The 18,193-nt window shown below is 36.3% G+C and overlaps 1 protein-coding gene across 1 annotated transcript in view; it reads left to right on the top strand.

Annotated features, from left to right (window-relative positions):
* LOC123561565 (uncharacterized) overlaps positions 1-17,327 on the top strand; it is a 49,995-nt gene extending 32,668 nt beyond the window's left edge. Inside the window, exons 11-14 of the mRNA XM_053516916.1 lie at positions 5,608-5,768; positions 11,454-11,599; positions 13,220-13,376; positions 14,817-17,327. Coding sequence (XP_053372891.1) covers positions 5,608-5,768; positions 11,454-11,599; positions 13,220-13,376; positions 14,817-15,114 — 762 coding nt within the window. The 3' untranslated portion in view covers positions 15,115-17,327. The remainder of the gene's footprint in view (positions 1-5,607; positions 5,769-11,453; positions 11,600-13,219; positions 13,377-14,816) is intronic.
* Positions 17,328-18,193: the final 866 nt, after the last annotated feature.

The following is an 18,193-nucleotide window of genomic DNA, read 5'->3' as shown; positions in this document are numbered from 1 at the left end:
AATGTTTATCTTGATCTCTGCACCATATTTGAATCCGGGTCATATGTAGTCAAAAATTAGGTCACACGGCTTGAAATTTGGATGACCTGTACGGTTTTGCACATCAATCTTTCAGTGACCATGAATGTGACCTACTGACCTACATTCTTGTTCTTGATGATACAGCCTTGAAATTCTTAATCGTAATATTTGGTACGGATTTCAGTATTCATATTGAATAGCCCTAATTGTGACCTACTGACCTACTTGTTTTGAAGTTACAGCGACGAAATTTGGACCACATTTATAATATTTGATACATATTTCAGTATTTGTCTTGAATAGCCTAAATAATGACCTACTGACCCCAGGGCCCTCTTGTTTAAACCATTGTCCTATCTTTCATCTTTTAGGGTGAATGTTTTCACACAAAACAAAACTGTTGTACTTAAAATGATAAAGTATGTCATAATATATATTTAGGTTCAAAGTCTGATTGGCTTCTTTAAGGCCATTTAGCCCCCTTGATTCTTAAGGTTTCATCTTATGGAAATTAGGACTGGAAAGAAAGTCAAGAAATCTTTTTAGGTAAATTCTTGTAAAATCATTATCAAAGAAAGGATGAAAAAGAAATGCATGGCTCAAACTGGCTTAAAATTTGTCTGAGCATTTCAAAAGTAAGCAGGCTAAAAGTATCTTTAAAATTAAAACTGGCATTCAGTTCAATATTGGAATGATGTCGGAAAAGAAATAATAGTTTGGCTTCTACTACAGTACTGTGATAGCAGAATTGGTGTGGTTACCTAAATACTCAACAGATAGCCGCTCCATGAGAAAACCAACTATAGTGTTATTTCTAGAGCTCAAAAAGGGCAGGGTGCTGTCTAAAAGGGGCAGGGTGCTGCCAAAATGGGACAGACTGCCGTTTTAAACGTGAAAGTTACCGCAACAGTAGTTATACATTTCTAGATGTTTATAGTTATGTATTCATTACATTTATGATTATTGCATATTTATATATATCAAAGAATAAAGTGGTAAAAGATATGTTCCCAAAACCAGTAATAGAGTTTACAAATGGTTTTACATTACTTTATGGGTTTTTAGCTTACCAGAGCACAAAGTGCTCAGGGTGAGCTATTGTGATCGCTCACCATCCGTCGTCCGTCCGTCCGTCGTCTGTCCATCCGTCGGTCCACACTTTCCTTTAAACAACATCTCCTCCTAAACCAACAGGCCAATTTTGATGAAACTTCTCAGGGATGTTCCTTGGATGGTCTTCTTTAAAAATTATTCAAAGAATTGAATTCCATGCAGAACTCTGGTTGCCATGGCAACAGAAAGGAAAAACTTTAAAAATCTTCTTCTCAAAAACCAGAAGACCTAGAGCTTAGATATTTGGTGTGAGGCATTGCCTAGTGGACCTCTACCAAGTTTGTTCAAATCATGACCCCGGGGTCAAAATTGACCCTGCGCTAGGGGTCACTTGATTTTACATAGGAAAATCTTAAAAAATCTTCTTCTCAAAAACCAGAAGCCCTAGAGCTTAGATATTTGACATGAAGCATTGCCTAGAGGACCTCTACTAAAGTTGTTCAAATCATGACCCCGGGGTCAAAATTGACCCCGCCCCAGGGGTCACTTGATTTTACATAGGAAAATCTTCAAAAATTTTCTAAAAATAAACAGAAGGCCTAGAGCTTAGATATTTCACGTGTAGCATTGCCTAGTGGACCTCTACAAAATTTGTTCAAATCATGACCCCCAGGGTCAAAATTGACCCCGCCCCAGAGGTCACTTGATTTTACATAGGAAATTCTTCAAAAATTTTCTAAAAATAAACCAGAAGGCCTAGATCTTAGATATTTAACGTGTAGCATTGCCTAGTAGACTTCTACAAAATTTGTTCAAATCATGACCTCCGGGATAAAATTGACCCCGCCCATTGGGGTTACTTGATTGTACATAGAAAAATCTTCAAATTTTTCTAAAAATAAACCAGAAGGCCTACAGCTTAGATATTTGACATGTAGCATTGCCTAATGGACTCTACAAAATTTGTTCAAATCATAACTCGGCCCAGGGGTCACTTGATTTTACATAGGAAAATCTTCAAAAATTTTCTAAAAATAAACCAGAAGGCCTACAGCTTAGATATTTCACATGTAGCATTGCCTAGTGGACCTCTACAAAATCTGTTCAAATCATGACCCCCGGGGTCAAAATTGACCCCGACCCAGAGGTCACTTGATTTAACATAGGAAAATCTTCAAAAATTTTCTAAAAATAAACCCAAAGGCCTAGATCTTAGATATTTGACATGTAGCATTGCCTAGTAGACTTCTACAAAAAAGATTCAAATCATGACCCCGGGGTCAAATTGACCCCGCCCCATGGGGTCACTTGATTTTACATAGGAAAATCTTCAAAAAATTTCTAAAAATAAACCAGAAGGCCTAGATCTTAGATGTTTGATGTGTAGCATTGCCTAGTAGACTTCTACAAAAAAAATTCAAATCTGGACCCCCCAGGGTCAAACTTACCCAGCCCCAGGGGTTACTTGATTGTATATAGGGAAATCTTCATAAATTTGCTAAAAATAAACCAGAAGGCCTAGATCTTAGATATTTGATATGTTACATTGCCTAGTAGACTTCTACAATCTTTGTTCCATTCATGACCCCCGGGGTAAACTTGGCCCCGCCCCAGGGGTTACTTGATTGTACATCAGAAAATCTTCCAAAAAAATTCTAAAAATCATCAGTTTGACATTTGGAACATGTAGCTCATATTATTCTGGTGAGCGATCCAGGGTCATCATGACCCTCTTGTTTCGTCAAACCATTCATTGAAGCCTTTTTCTTAAAAAATGTCACCAAGGATGTCAACTTATTAATCCCCCGCCACAAGTGGTGGGGGGTTATAGGAATGGTCTCCGTACGTCCTTCCGTCCGTCCTTCCTTCTGTCTGTAACACTTTGTGTCTGCTCCATAATTCCTAAACCCCTTGAAGAAATTTCATAAAACTTGGGTCAGATGATCATCTCATCAAGACGATGTGCAGAACCCATGAGCCAGCCTTGTTGGCTCAAGGTCGAGGTCACAACTCAAGGTCAAAGGTTTGAGCCTTCCATTTTGTGTCCGCTCTATATCTCCTAAACCCCTTGAAGGAATTTTATAAAACTTGGGTCAAATGATCACCTCATCAAGAAAATGTGCAGAACCCATGAGTCAGCCATGCCGGCTCAAGGTCAAGGTCACAACTTGGGGTGAAAGGTTTGAGCCTTCTATTTTGTTTCTGCTCTATATCTTCTAAACCCCTCGAAGGATTTTCATCAAACTTGGGTCAAATGATCACCTCATCAAGGCGATGTGCAGAAATTATGAGTCAGCCATGCCGGCTCAAGGTCAAGGTCACAACTGAAGGTCAAAGGTTTGAGCCTTCCATTTTGTGTCTGCTCTGTATCTCCTAATTCCCTTGAAGGATTCAAATGAAACTTGGGTCAAATGATGACCTCATCAAGGCAATGTGCAGAACTCATGAGTCAGCCATGCTGGCTCAAGGTCAAGGTCACAACTCAAGGTCAAAGGTTTGAGCCTTCCATTTTATGTCCACTCTGTATCTCCTAAACCCCTTGAAGGATTTTCATCAAACTTGGGTCAAATGATCACCTCATCAAGAACTCATGAGTCAGCCATGTCAACTCAAGGTCAAGGTCACAACTCAAGGTCAAAGGTTTGAGCTCTTTATCTCCTAAATCCCTTGAAGGATTTTCATGAAACTTGGGTCAAATGATCACCTCATCAAGACGTTGCACAGAATTCATGAGTCAACCATGTCAGTTCAAGGTCCAGGTCACAGTTAAAGGTCAAGGGTTTATCCTTTCACTTTCCATTGCAGTGGCGGGGGATTTAGCTGTCTTTCAGACTGCCTTGTTCATATGAATATGATACATGTATAGTGGAGGGCTTTTATATGTTTAAGCTTGAAACCAAGATCATGTTACAACATGATAAAAAGGTCAGTTTCAGGTTACATTGTAAACTAATATGTATGAAATTCATGTCATATCAATTAGATCTTTCATCAATATTTCATTAACAGAAAAGTGCTAAAAACATCAGATTCTGTAAAAAATATATATCTGAAATGTACACATTTGGAATGTCGTGTGAAAGTGTTTCTTTTTTCTCAGTTACTTGCTAAGGTAAACCAGAGATAATTCCTCAAATTATGATGATACTTATCATAAAAAATAACACTAATAGCTTTTTTGAAGGAATTAAAGGTAAAATTTGCATACGACATTGGGTGTAATTAGAATCGTGATTTGATATTCTAAACTTATTTTTCCTTTTGAAATTCATTAAAATTTGTGGATTTTCTAGTTGAAATTAAGGTAGGATCAGACCGCAAAGATATATCCTTAATATTACACTAAACAATAGTCTAATTTCAAGCTTGCATGAAGAAATTTTACAGGGCACTTTCCACGTGCTCGGTAATCAGCTGGTCGCTTACAGATAATTTATTAATTGGCGCTTTTTTGACAGTACACATCAATGCTCTATCAATTAATCATACACTTCATTGATTCTCGTGACCTGTGTGCACTCACCGTGACATAATTTGCTGATCAAAAAATCAGCGAGGCATGTCTACAGCATAAAGGTCGGGATTTAGCAGAAGATCATTGTAAAGGCAGGAGAGTTCATCGTGGCGGCAGTTAAAAAGGGCAGGGTGATGCACCCCGCTGCTTTGCTCTAGAAATAACACTATCAACATAATTCATTTGCGACCAGCATGGATGAAGATCAGCCTGCGCATCCACGCAGATCCATACTGTTCGCTTTCAAAACCTATTACAATCAGAGAAATTGTTAGGGAACAGCATGGATCCTAAAAAATTAGTGATTTACATCCTAGTCTTATAATTTCATGCCATACTACAATTACCAGTTTAATATTAAGAAATGGATGAGTGATGGTTATATACACTTGTGTACATACTGGTACATGTCCTATGGACTTTCAAGCTGCATAATGCACACTCAAGTCTTTGTTGTTTGGGCCTGATGGTGTCATTGCATACACAGCAGGTAGCCTTTTCCATTCTTTAACTCTGCAAGTACAAAAGGATGGTACTTGGATACATATGAGCCGCACTATGAGATAACAAACATAGTGCGTTTGTGACCAGCAAGAATCCAGACCAGCCTTCACATCTGCGCAGTCTGGTCAGGATCCATGCTGTTCGCCAATGGTTTCTCTAATTGCAACAGACTGTGAAAGCGAACAGCATGGATCCTGACCAGACTGCACGGATGCGCAGGCTGGTCTGGATCCATGCTGGGCGCAAATGCACTATGTTGGTTTTCTCATTGTGCGGCTCATTTATGGATTATTTAACAAATCCTTTAATTTCTTGGCTAGGCCATGAAATTTTGTTGTAAAATAACCAGTCAAGACAAGAATTCATGGATTTTAAGGATAAAATGATTAGGATTTTTTTTTATCTGTTGGTAAACTTTGGACATTATTGATCCTCTACAAAATCTACAAAACTAGTTGCCCATGTTGATGCACAGTAATAGGTTTTTCAGTACTATTCTTTACAATCTTTTTCAGATAGGGAGGATGAGGCTTGTAAAGCCGTGCAGAAGTAAACATTGCAGCCATGTGCAGTGTATAGATGCTAAAACCATCCTTAGTATGTGTCGTAATAAACCTGTGTGGAAATGTCAGATTTGCCAGGAACCAGCAGAGTGGAAAGATCTTTATATAGATGGGTAAGAAAGAGAAAAGTTTGTGAAATAATACATAGGTTAGTGACTGCACAGAGGTTGGTAATGCAGTAAAATATATTATGCAAAGTTACTGTTCTGCTGAAACATACATGTGATAAGTTCAGAATCCCAAAACTGGAGGTTTGCCATTTTTCAGCTGGAGTTGGGGTCTCAAAACTGGAGGTTTTTTATCGACATAAATTAAGCGCGCGGACACATAACTTAGAGACAAAATCCAGTATTTTTGGCCACACAATAATGTATACACCAGAAGAAACGATCCTCATAACTTTTGCTTTGAATTTTGACAGCGTTATGCCACTTTTTAACTTACATTTTTTTTGTTAAAGTTTTATATAATGTCTAATATATCTGTACATTCAAAGCTATTGACTATTATGCCCCTTTTACTAGCAAAGCTTTAATTGCCCCTTTTACTGGCAAAGCTTTAATTCAGAGTTAATCACTGTGAAAAGTCGAGCATGCTGTCTTACAGAAGCTCCCACTTGTTCTAACTTTAAACTTTCTTAACTTTCAAATTGTAGAAACAAAGTCTCAATTTAGGTCTGAAATGGTGGTGAACATGCATTAACATTATTCTGCTCGAGGACTGAAAAAAAAACGAAGCTTTATATTGGTCTGAACACAGCTCATAAGGCATACAGACACTAAATAGCCTGAGCACCTATGAAAAAATGGTAGTCGCATAATGGCGGATTCAAATAGTTCTCAGTTTTTTTTGCTGTAAGAAGGATTTTCCTTGAAATCATTGCTATATATTGGTTGAAATCATATTGCATGCCTATACTTGACATACTGGTAGCATTTGCATGTTGAAAAAAGACTCCAAACTGATTTAACATGTGAAATTTATTCATACACCCCTACCCTAAATTGTGATTGTCATTTCAGTGTAAAAATTACGGTGTGTCCGTTTGACCAGAAATATTTTTCTTGCATCAAACATGACCCCTACTTTTCTTTGGATATTTTTACAGTATTAATGTTGATCTACAAGAAAATGTAAGCTAAAGAAATTTAAAATGGGTCTAGGTGTGTATTGCAGCATTGTGAAAACTTGTCATTTTATATAGAATATATAGTGGTGGCTATTTAGTGTGTTATAACCTATAAGAATTGTCACCCGGTAGAATTACTAAAATTTTCTGTCGTCTGCAAATAAAAAAAAAATTGTAAACATTGCACATCAACCCAGACAATTGATTTTTGAAAGAATTAAGCAAAAAATAAATGATAATTCTATACCGGTGGGGGAAAAAGGGTGTCGGAAATGGCTTGGTTGTACGACAGTAAATAAAAATCCTAGCTATGGAAAAATAACCACAAAACTGCCTGGAGAAACTGTCAGAAAACAATATTATGTGCACAGACTTATGTGTCAGGCCACTAGAAATATTTTAAAAATACCCGAAGGCCTACACGTGTCGCATATATGCCATTTTTCTCTTTGTGTGAACCCGGAACATTTGAGCAGAAATGTGGGGACCAATGCTCAGGCCATAAGTTTAGGGAGTTTTCTTTCAAGGACTGTATTCTATGGTATACAGTAGTTTACTATTTTTGTATAATATTTTTGATAAATATAGCACTATTATATACACAACTTATACAAGGCTTATTTACATTTGTGCGGTTAATATAACTTGTTATATGTGTACAGTGCCGGCTCAGCTGGCCACAAGGCAGCACAATAATTTTACTTATAACCATCTTTATTTCATCCTAATATCACACTCTGTGCATAAGCATGATCTTTTAGGTGTGGGGTGCTAGAAAAGTCAGGCTTGGGGTCAGTGAGACCCTTTGAATAGTGTAAATCTGTATGTAATTTGTACCTATACTGGCGTGATGCAAAACGACTGCGTCTTGCTCGCGATATGTACCTAGTAGTTTTACGCAACTTGTCGTAGTACTCTGTTCTTAAAAGGTGTCTGATAACAGAAGAGCCATGTGACAGTTTTACACCATTTACCCTAGCTTTAAGGATAACAGTGTCAGCAAGCCCATGATTTAGTCTTAGAATCTGGCCATGGATACGGCCATGGCAGTTGCGGAGAAATGTAACATTTTTGGGCAAGCATGCATTGTAGGATCTGTTCACTGCTTCACATTTCTGTGTAGATGTTAAAAATTTAGTATTTTCTATGCTTTCTGGACCAAGGAGAATTTCAATACATTTCCTGAGTAAAGTCTCATCATCATCAGTCATTTTAAGCCTGACATTGTCTAGCATATAGTTTTTTGCTTTTCTGTAGTTGTCAGAACAAACCAAGCTGTATTTAGAACATGAGGTACCACAGTAACCTTTGAAACATAGTACTATTTCTGAAATTATATTAGGCATTTTGTGTTTTATTACTTTCAAATTGCTTTTGTACTTCTTATGTGGACTTGATAGCTCTGAAACACACCTAGATTTAATAGATAGAGCAAATCTGTTTTTAGATTAAACTTCTGTTTACCACGGAACATTTTGTCACTAAATGGTGCCCGGTTAATTTGCCTTTTTAGAGAATTTGCTAGGTGCCTCACATCTTTCAAGTGCACAGTTTTAGTTCCTTGACCTTTGTCTACATCAGAATGACCTTTACTGACTGTTTATATCTTTATTCGTTGTTACGAGATGTTGTTAGACTTCGGGTTCGCTCTGTGTATTGTTCGGTATGATGTCGAATTGTCGAAAAACAGATAAATATATGAAAATATGTTGAGGTAATTTTAAAAGTTGATTCATTTGAATAACTGAATGCAGTGTTTGAATGGGAAAATAGCTGATAATATTTTTTTCCTGGCCATGTAAAGAAAGTAGTTGAAAACATAGCTTCTGCGGGGTAAAAACCCTTGTCTATGGAGTAGTTATATTAGTATGATTTTTTACATAATTATGGCTCTAGGACTCAAATATAAGCCATTAAACTGAATCCACTCATGTGCCGGACCCCTTTGATTGGAAGAAAATGGCGTAACTGCATCAGGGGAAATAACACTCCTTTTCTAAAAATAGTAATGGGTTGGTTTTTCCAACAATATTACCGAACAAAACTTTTTTTGAATAATTAAAATTCATTTCAATTGGGAATTATTTCTTATGACTGGGAGTTTTTTGCTTCAAATTGGTAAAAAAAAATGGAGCCTAAAGTTCTGGCATTGAGAATAGGCCGATATTCGGCCCCGTGAGACAGGTGGAAAAGGCCCTGCTTGTCTAATCCCTTATCAAAACAAACAATTAATAATTCACCTGTGAAAAACAACTCTTTCCTCCAGCTACATGCGTGTCAAACATGTATAATACACAACAGTCGGTGACACTTTGATTTACTGTGTAAACATGTTTGGCACTCCTCGGTAATTATTAACCCATTCATAATATTGATTTTTTTTGAAAAGCGGGAGAAATATGGCTTTGGTCGGGAGACGGGAGGCAAGGTGAAAAAATCGGGAATTTGACCCTCCCGCGCGGGAGATCACATGTATGGCTGAAAAAGTCATAGAGTTATTAAGTGAATAGAAAATAAATGCAGTTGAAACACATTCTATACTGACTTATATCATAGTCTCATGTCAAAGAAATCTTCCATTAGAATGGGAATACTCAGCCATTTCATTTATCTTCCATCAGAATGCCTTATGTATGTATTTTGGCTTAATAAAGATAAATTAGTCGTACTCCAGCTCCAATTATGTTCAAACAAACTCTAAATCCCCTGAATCAAACTTTATTTGCTTACCCATACATGCCATAATTTTTCAGGACATTTCCGGGATTCTGAGTTAAAATTTCCGGGATTTTTACCTTTTGTCCGGGACATACACCGTGACATCGGTATTCGTCTGTTTCATGCAAAAATATCATAATACTACATGTAGTTTCCTGAGATAAACATTGTTCTCGCTTGTAACTATAAGCATAATAATTTGCTGCAAAAGTCGTCTAGCTTTCTAAGGGAGGTAAATAAGGGCAATACACATCTATAGTTCGGCACGTGAATTTATTGCGGTCCCGAGGTGAACAGAATTAGGAGACTTACTATATACGAAGAATCAACCTGGTCATCGTGATAAAGATTCTAGCTAATTTGGTATCATTTTATAGCTTAAACGTTTATCTAATAATTAAATTGAATCCTGAAAGGAATAAAATAAATCTTGTAGATTAAATCGATGATAAAAATACTTGGAGTCGGGTCAATTTTCGTGGGTCAGTCGGAAACGGCATTCAGCATTTTAATTTAGAATGTGTGACAATCTATCTAGATCTTAAATGATTACAACCTTAACAAATAATTATTGTTTAATTGACCGTTTTCAATAATCTCTTCCATAAAGTCTACATGTAGCTTTACCGCCAACGTGCTAAAAACAACGAGATTTTCGACTGTTTTTCCTAATTTAAGTATCATAAAACAGTTATTGATTGCATAATCATGTCAATTCTTGTTTAATCAGGGTCATCATAATAACTGACTGTTACTTAATCAGTGTCGTCAAAAGATTGTCGCGTGATCAAAGCGGGCTTAATCAACACGTGTCCCGCTCGAGGGCATGAAACCGATATTGGATAATTAGGAATAAACAGTGTGACACCGAGGACTGTTTATTGTGTAAAATTCAACAACTTATAGACAAAAAACAAGTTTTTTAGGGGATTATTTTTATTTTTTCCTTTATTTCTATTTTACCGGGACATTTTAACACTGTCCGGGACACCGGGACGAGTATGTAATTTCCGGGACAATCCCGGACAATCCGGGACGTATCACATGTATGGCTTACCCCTTGATTCTTTGAGGTAAATAAAATAGGGTTACTATAATGGTAGCTAGATCTGGGATACTGTAATCAGCTGGAGGATCTGACTTGAAAGTAGTACGGCAACAAAGTTTTGAACATACAATACAAATTTTTTCTGCCTGGTCATATTAACTTGTGGAATACAGGCCGTACTTTTAACAGAATATATATAGGTATATAATAAAAGATAATATTGCCCAATAAAACAACAATATAGTGTAATCATGCCTCTAAATTCACATCTGTCAAAATTGGCATTTGTATATTTATCTATTGTGATATATTAATCTTGGTATAATTGTTCATTATTATATAATACATGAAATTCTTGTTAAATGTAAGTCAAGAGCCAAGTCCTTCAGAATTGAAATCATTAAAAGAAAATGCGGTTTATTGTGTTGAACACAATTTGTGGTCTTGCCTCAATTCCAGCATGAAACAATGGAAAACTCGGTTTATCCAGTGTTTTTAGTTGTCAGTAACATTTGTGACCAGAGAGATATTTCTTTAGCCCTTATTATGCTGGACACGATCGAGTCTGCCTTTGCTACCAATATAGATCATGATCAGGCAGCACATCTGTGCAGTCTAATCATGATCTGCAATGTTTGCCATTCAGTCAGTATCTTTTTAAGTAAGCACCCCTTTTAACAGTTAATGGTACTTCCAAATTGAAAGATTGACAAGTTCATTTTAGAAATTTAGCAGGATAAAGGTTAGTCATTAAATGTAGAAAACATATTTGTTTTTAAACATGTTGGGAAAACAAGAATAGCTTGCTACTCTTGTTTTAAACAGGCTATTTTCAAATAACCATGATGTCTATTGAATTGAACTTTTGTAACACTGTTCCCATTCTCTTTCTTTTTGTTCCAGCTTATTTGTAGATATACTTAAGACAGTTCCCTGGGATGTGGTAGAAGTGGAGTTTCTGAGTGATGGTTCTTGGACACACAAGAAAGCGGCTAGTACACATAAGGATGCGACAGACAAAGATAAAGAAAACATTTGTGATTTGCTCAGTATGTCTTGATTATATTATTGAAAGGGTTATATTTTTCACAATTCCAAACAATCTATTCTTTACCGCCTTGAAATAATTTCAAGTTAAAATTTGGAAAAAAGGTTAGGTAGCCATACAAATGGCTCAGTAAAGGTGGATTTTAAATTAGAATTTTGAACATAAAATGAAATGAAATTTTACTTTGTAATTAATTATTTAATTTTATGAATTGACTGAACCACTGAATTCATAAAAGTTAGTTTTCCATGAATATAAACAATTTCACAAAGTGCAAAATGTTCTATGTAGCCTTTTAGAATATACGTTTGCACTATGTAGAGATAAACTAGAAAAATATGTTTTTATGCCCCCGAAGAGAGGCATATTAGTTTTCAACTGTCCGTCCGTTAGTTCGTTCGTCACAACGTTAACTTTTTGCATGAAGGCACTTTACTTGCGAACCACTGCACCCAGGACCTTCAAACTTCACATGCTGATAGTACTTATTGAGTACACGACCCCTACTGACTTTGGGGTCACCAGGTCAAAGGTCAAGGCGCTGCGGGGGCATTTGTCACCATTAGTGACAGCTCTTGTTACTTTTAAGGGATGTGCTGGCCAACCGCAGAAATGAGAAATTATGAATAAGAGGTTTAATTCATAACATGATAGTTGATGAGATTTTATTGATGGTGGATCCTGGCCTCCTAACAATACATGTATCCCCCAAATAAAGCCTAGTCTAGTGTTATGTGTTTGGTCAACATCATTGCTAGTTCAATATATTCATAGGCATGTGAAAGGACTTTTTAGCAGATTTAACTGTGAAAACTATTTTTTGTTTAATGTCAATGCCTTTTTCGAGTGTTACTGACAACTGTTACTTGAGGTAAGAAAAGAATTTGTTAAAGGATGGTGGATCTAGCATCAGCAAAGTTGATAAAACTTGACCAGTCTCAAGGCTTATATTCAAAATCAGTGAAATAACAGTTATTTTACTGTCCAAGTTCTGAAAAGTCAGCTGTTCAGAAAAATTTTGGCAAGTGACCTCAGCTAATTTTGATTATGATCATCCATCAATCATGCTGTGTCAGGATTGCTGCCAACCTTGAAAAGTTAGAAAGGTAGTTTTTTTCAAGGTCAGGAAATAATGAAAATTGGCCCGACGTTGAAAAATCAAAATTCCATCAAGTCATTTTGAATTTTAAGTTTAATTCAAGCAATCTTAGAAAGTATTTTATCTTGCTTTGCTTGCATTGTATTTTGCTCTGATTAATCAACTTGGAAATAATGATTCATTCCCAGCATTTAGGGGCCTCCATAGCCAAGTAGTTGAGGTTACTGACTTTGAATCACTTGCCACTCATGAGTATGGTTCAAGCTTTACTCGGGGCATTGAATTCTTCATGTGTGGAAGCCATCCAGCTGGCTTACAGCAGGCTGGACATTCTTCTCTGCTGCCTGCCAGTAATAATGCAAGGAGGAGCACCTTAGTCTTCCTCCACCATCAAAGCTGGAAAGTCGCCATATGACCTGCAATCGTATCTGCAATGTTAATCCCCAACAGCAACAGAATCCCAGCATTAATCCCTGTAACATCATTTAACAAGTAATATTATATTTGTCTATAATTTTATAGATGACACCATTGACAAATTAGATGTGATAGATTTAACAGAGACAGACGATGAAGGCACCCCTGCAAAAAAGACTCCACTCAAGACAAACAGTTCTTTGATGAATAAGATCAACAAGGCGAAGAACATATGCGCTAAACTAACAAGTCGTATTGAAGTGTAATACAAATATTTAGATAATTATTTGTCTTCTGTGTCCCCTAAGTTGGGCATATTGAAATTGCACTGTCCGTCCATGTGTGAGTCCATGTAAATTCTTGTCTGGGCTGTAACTGCCATCCATGCAGAGATCTTGAAATGTTCCCCTTAATGAGAAAACATATCATGGGCAGGACCTAGAACCATGCTTCAAGGTCAAGGTCACACTTGGAGGTCAAAGGTTAACAGGGTCTGTTTTATGTCTCGATCCATAATTCTGCCATCCTTGAAGAAATTTTGAAATAACTTTATCTGCCATAAATATTTACAATAATGAGACGATATGTCCTGCAAAGACCCAGATCCCTAGTGACAGCTCTTGTTTTGTGATGATACTGCCATGTACCAAACTTATCCTTTCCAAACTAGATGCAAGTTAAAAAATTTCATATTTAGAGCTATGACTAAATTTCAGTTATTTAGCATAGTTTTTCAACATTTTCTTGCAGTGATTTAGTTTTGAATATTTATTCAAACAAATTAAAAGAAAACATAAATGAGCCGCGCCATGAGAAACCCAACATAGTAGCTTTGCGACCAGCATGGATCCAGACCAGCCTGCACATATGCACAGACTTGTCAGGATCCATGCTGTTTGCTTTCAAACCCTATTACAATTAGAGAATCTGTTAGCGAACATCATGGATCCTGACCAGACTGCGAGGATGCACAGGCTGGTCTGGATCCATGCTGGTAGCAAAGCCACTATGTTGGTTTTCTCATAGCACAGCTCAAATACCACTGCAAGTTTTAGGGGAAAAGACCACTATAGTTCTCAAAGTCCTTGATTCTGATGTATTCTTTGATAAAGCAATCATCACATTTTGTCAGATACCATACATAAACGAAGAAACTACAAGCAGAACATTTATGATTGGTTGTTTATATTGTTACCATTGAAATTGTATTATTTATAGGGAGAGAGTTTTCAGAAAAGCTTATAGCTTTCTGCTCAATCATGTATGTTTGTACATTTAACAATTTACTTTAACAGATGTAATTATGTCAATAAAATACTGTTTAAACCAAAGTAATCATCAGACATTTCTTTCCATTTATGCTGCACAAACAAACTGCTAAAACAAAAGCTATGATAAATATTGGGATTTACTTTTGCATTTATTCTGTAACTCGGTATGAAATTGCTATTTTTATTTGTTATAAATACTGGTATTTATATATTTTATAAGTTTTTCATCTACCTCAAAAAACTAACTTCAGTTTCAAAATTTGGCAAGTTCTTAACTTTAGGAAAAGCAAAATTTAAAAAGTATGATTTTTCTGAATATCAACTAAAGAAATCATGAAGTAGTAAAATTGATAATATAATCGTATTTCAACATCTTTAGTGCAGCAAACCCAGACGGTTGCATTTAATTGATTTTGAATTATTATTTTTAGGCTGTCCTCGTCATACCAAACAGATATTGAGGAGCGTACTTCTTCATATGGTTGCCATAGAAACAACAGAAATCACTATCGTCAGCCTGGACCTTATGAAAGATACAAGAGGAACAATAGTACAAATTATGTTGGACAAAACAGTTACAGAAGTAGTCACTACTACCAGCCTTCAGTAAATCTGTATAGTTGGAGAAACAATAATGTAACATCCACAGGGTCAAATCCAAGCTATCAACAGAATAGCAGTTCCAGTGGCAGTTTCTTTGGACATGTCATTAGACCATTTTGGAGATGAAAAAATTGTGCGATATCAACAGTGGATATTTTTATTAGCTCACTCTGTTGAGTTATTGTGATCGCTCAATCTTCTTTTGTCTTTACACACTGAGGTTGTGTATGCAATAGAAGCTGCACTATTTACCTGATCTTCATGAAATTTGATCAGAATGATTGCCTTGATGAAATCTAGGCCAAGTTTGAATATTGGTCATCTGGGATCAAAAACTAGGTCACTAGGTAAAATCAAAGAAAAACCTTGGGCTGCTTTTAAATTCATGGGTGTTAAATCAAATAATAAAAAAACCTTGTGACCTCTCTAGAGGCTGTATTTTTCATGGGATCTGTATGAAAGTTGGTTTGAATGTTCATCTTGATGATATCTAGGTCAAGTTCGAAACTGGGTCAACTGTGCTCAAAAACTAGGTCAGTAGGTCTAAAAATAGAAAAACCTTGTGACCTCTCTAGAGGCCATACCTTCAAATGGATCTTCATGAAAATTGGTCAGAATGTTCACCTTGATGATATCTAGGTCAAATTCGAAACTGGGTCACGTGCGGTCAATAACTAGGTCAGTAGGTCAAATAATAAAAAAACCTTGTGACCTCTCTAGAGGCCATATTTTTCATGGGATCTGTATGAAAGTTGGTCTGAATGTTGATCTTGATGATATCTAGGTCAAATTTGAAACTGGGTCAACTGCTGTCAAAAACTAGGTCATTAGGTCTAAAAATAGAAAAACCTTGTGACCTCTCTAGAGGCCATACTTTTGAATGGATCTTCATGAAAATTGGTCAGAATATTCACCTTGATGATATCTAGGTCAGATTCGAAACTGGGTTACGTGCCATCAATAACTAGGTCAGTAGGTCAAATAATAAAAAACCTTGTGACCTCTCTAGAGGCCATATTTTTCAATGGATCTTCATGAAAATTGGTCAGAATTTTTATCTTGATGATATCTAGGTCAAGTTCAAAACTGGGTCACATGAGTTCAAAAACTAGGTCACTATGTCAAATAATAGAAAAAACAACGTCATACTCAGTTCAAAACTGGGTCATGTGGGAAGAGGTGAGCGATTCAGGACCATCATGGTCCTCTTGTTATTTGATGTGGTCAGAATGTTTGCCTCCATGAAATCTCGGATGAGTTCTTATCTGGGACAAATGGGTTCAAAAACTAGGTCAAATCAAAGAAAAAGCTTGTTTACACTCTAGGGGCCTTATTTTATATTCAATCTTCATAAAACTTGGTCAGAATTTTTATTATTATGAAGTCTTGGATGATTTTGAATCTGGGTCATATGGGGTAAAAAACTAGGTCAGTACTTCAAATCAAAGGAAAAGCTTGTTTACACTCTAGGGGCCATAGTTTTTATTCAGTCTTCATAAAACTTGGTCAGAATTTTTATTATTATGAAGACTTGGATGATTTTAAATCTGGGTCACATGGGGTCAAAAACTAGATCAGTAATTCAAATCAAAGGAAAAGCTTGTTTGCACTCTAGAGGCCACTTTTTGCTCCAGTCTTCACTAAACTTTTTCAGAATGTCTTTGTGAAATCTGGGTTGTGGTTGGTCAAAAACAAGGTCACTAGGTCAAATCAAAAGAAATGCTTGTTTACATTCAAGAGGGCACATTCTTGGTCCAATCTTAATGAAAATTGGTCAGAATATTTGTCTCCATAAAATAGCGGATTGGTTAAAAATTGGGTCATGTGGTGTAAAATAACTAGGTCACTAGGCCAAATCGAAGAAAAATGTTTTTTACACTCTAGAGGCCACATTTTTCTCCAATATTCATGCAGTTTGGTCAGAAAGTTTATCTCCTTGAAAACTCAGATGAGTTTGAAACTGGGTCATGTGGTGTCAAAAACTGGGCACTAGGCCAAACATGTTTACACTGTTGTGGTGTGTTACTCAGGTGATTGACCTAGGGCCTTCTTGGCCCTCTTGTTTTACACTTGCAATTTATACTCCCACACAGTTTGGGTAAATTTTTACCAAGTTGGCATGAAGTAGTAGGTAAAGAAAAAGCGTTTCTTATTTGAAGAAAAGTAGCAAGACTGTTGTTTTTACTGCATTATTTTAAAAGTATGATCATTGGTTTATTTTAGTCTGCTCAATAATTTTTGGACTTGATTAATAGTATATCTTGCAAAAATATTATGTCTGTAACTTTGTTCCACTATTTTCGAATTGTCAAGCATTGGCTGTTTTAAGAACATTGGCTGTCTTAAGAACAGCTCTTGTTGATATAAAAAAAAGTAGGTCTTATAAATATGACCAAGACGCTTTGATAAAATAAGCCGATTTTTTCAGGTTTATTTCAGTTTTAAGCAAAACAAAAGTGAAAAGTACTGAATGATTTTTAGGTTGTTGAATTTTATGACTATCAGGTTAGAAAGCATACAGAAACAGGGTCAACAGTTGAAATACTGTAGACTAGACATTATTTCCACCCTATTTATTCCATGATTTTTTTTTCTTTTGTGAACTTTCATGGTTCAGGGCGTAACAGCTGTTTCAAGGGAACATGATTTCATATATTTCAATTCTTAAGTATAGAATATATATGAGCCACGCCATGAGAAAACCAACATAGTGCATTTGCGAACAGCATGGATCCTGACCAGACTGCACGGATGCGCAGGCTGGTCTGGATCCATGCTGGTCGCAACGCACTATATTGGTTTTTTCATGGCGTGGGTCATATGAGAATTATATTACTTTGTTACAATTAACTGTGTGGATTGAGCCACTAAACCCAGGAAAAGTAGTCCCTCAAAATTATTGGTGATTTAACAGTATGCAACATGGCCAGTGCTATTTTACGATATTACAACAGTTGATATTATTGACTGTTTAAGACTCACCTATTATATCAATAGTGAGTATAACTTAAAGTCAAGGATAGGTAGGTGTTATGTAAGGGAAGGGAATGTTTTGAAGATGTTGTGTGGCTATATTGTGTGTTTATTGACTGTCCTACTGTAAAGACACATTAAGTTTTGTTGGGATGAATTTTAAGAAACACCTGTGGTTATATAATTGTCTCAAATGACTTACTGGTATAAGTGAAAAAATAAGAGGATGGAT

The sequence above is a fragment of the Mercenaria mercenaria genome, chromosome 10 (assembly GCF_021730395.1).
Source record: "Mercenaria mercenaria strain notata chromosome 10, MADL_Memer_1, whole genome shotgun sequence".
NCBI lineage: Eukaryota > Metazoa > Mollusca > Bivalvia > Venerida > Veneridae > Mercenaria > Mercenaria mercenaria.
This window is presented reverse-complemented; position numbering and strand designations above follow the sequence as displayed.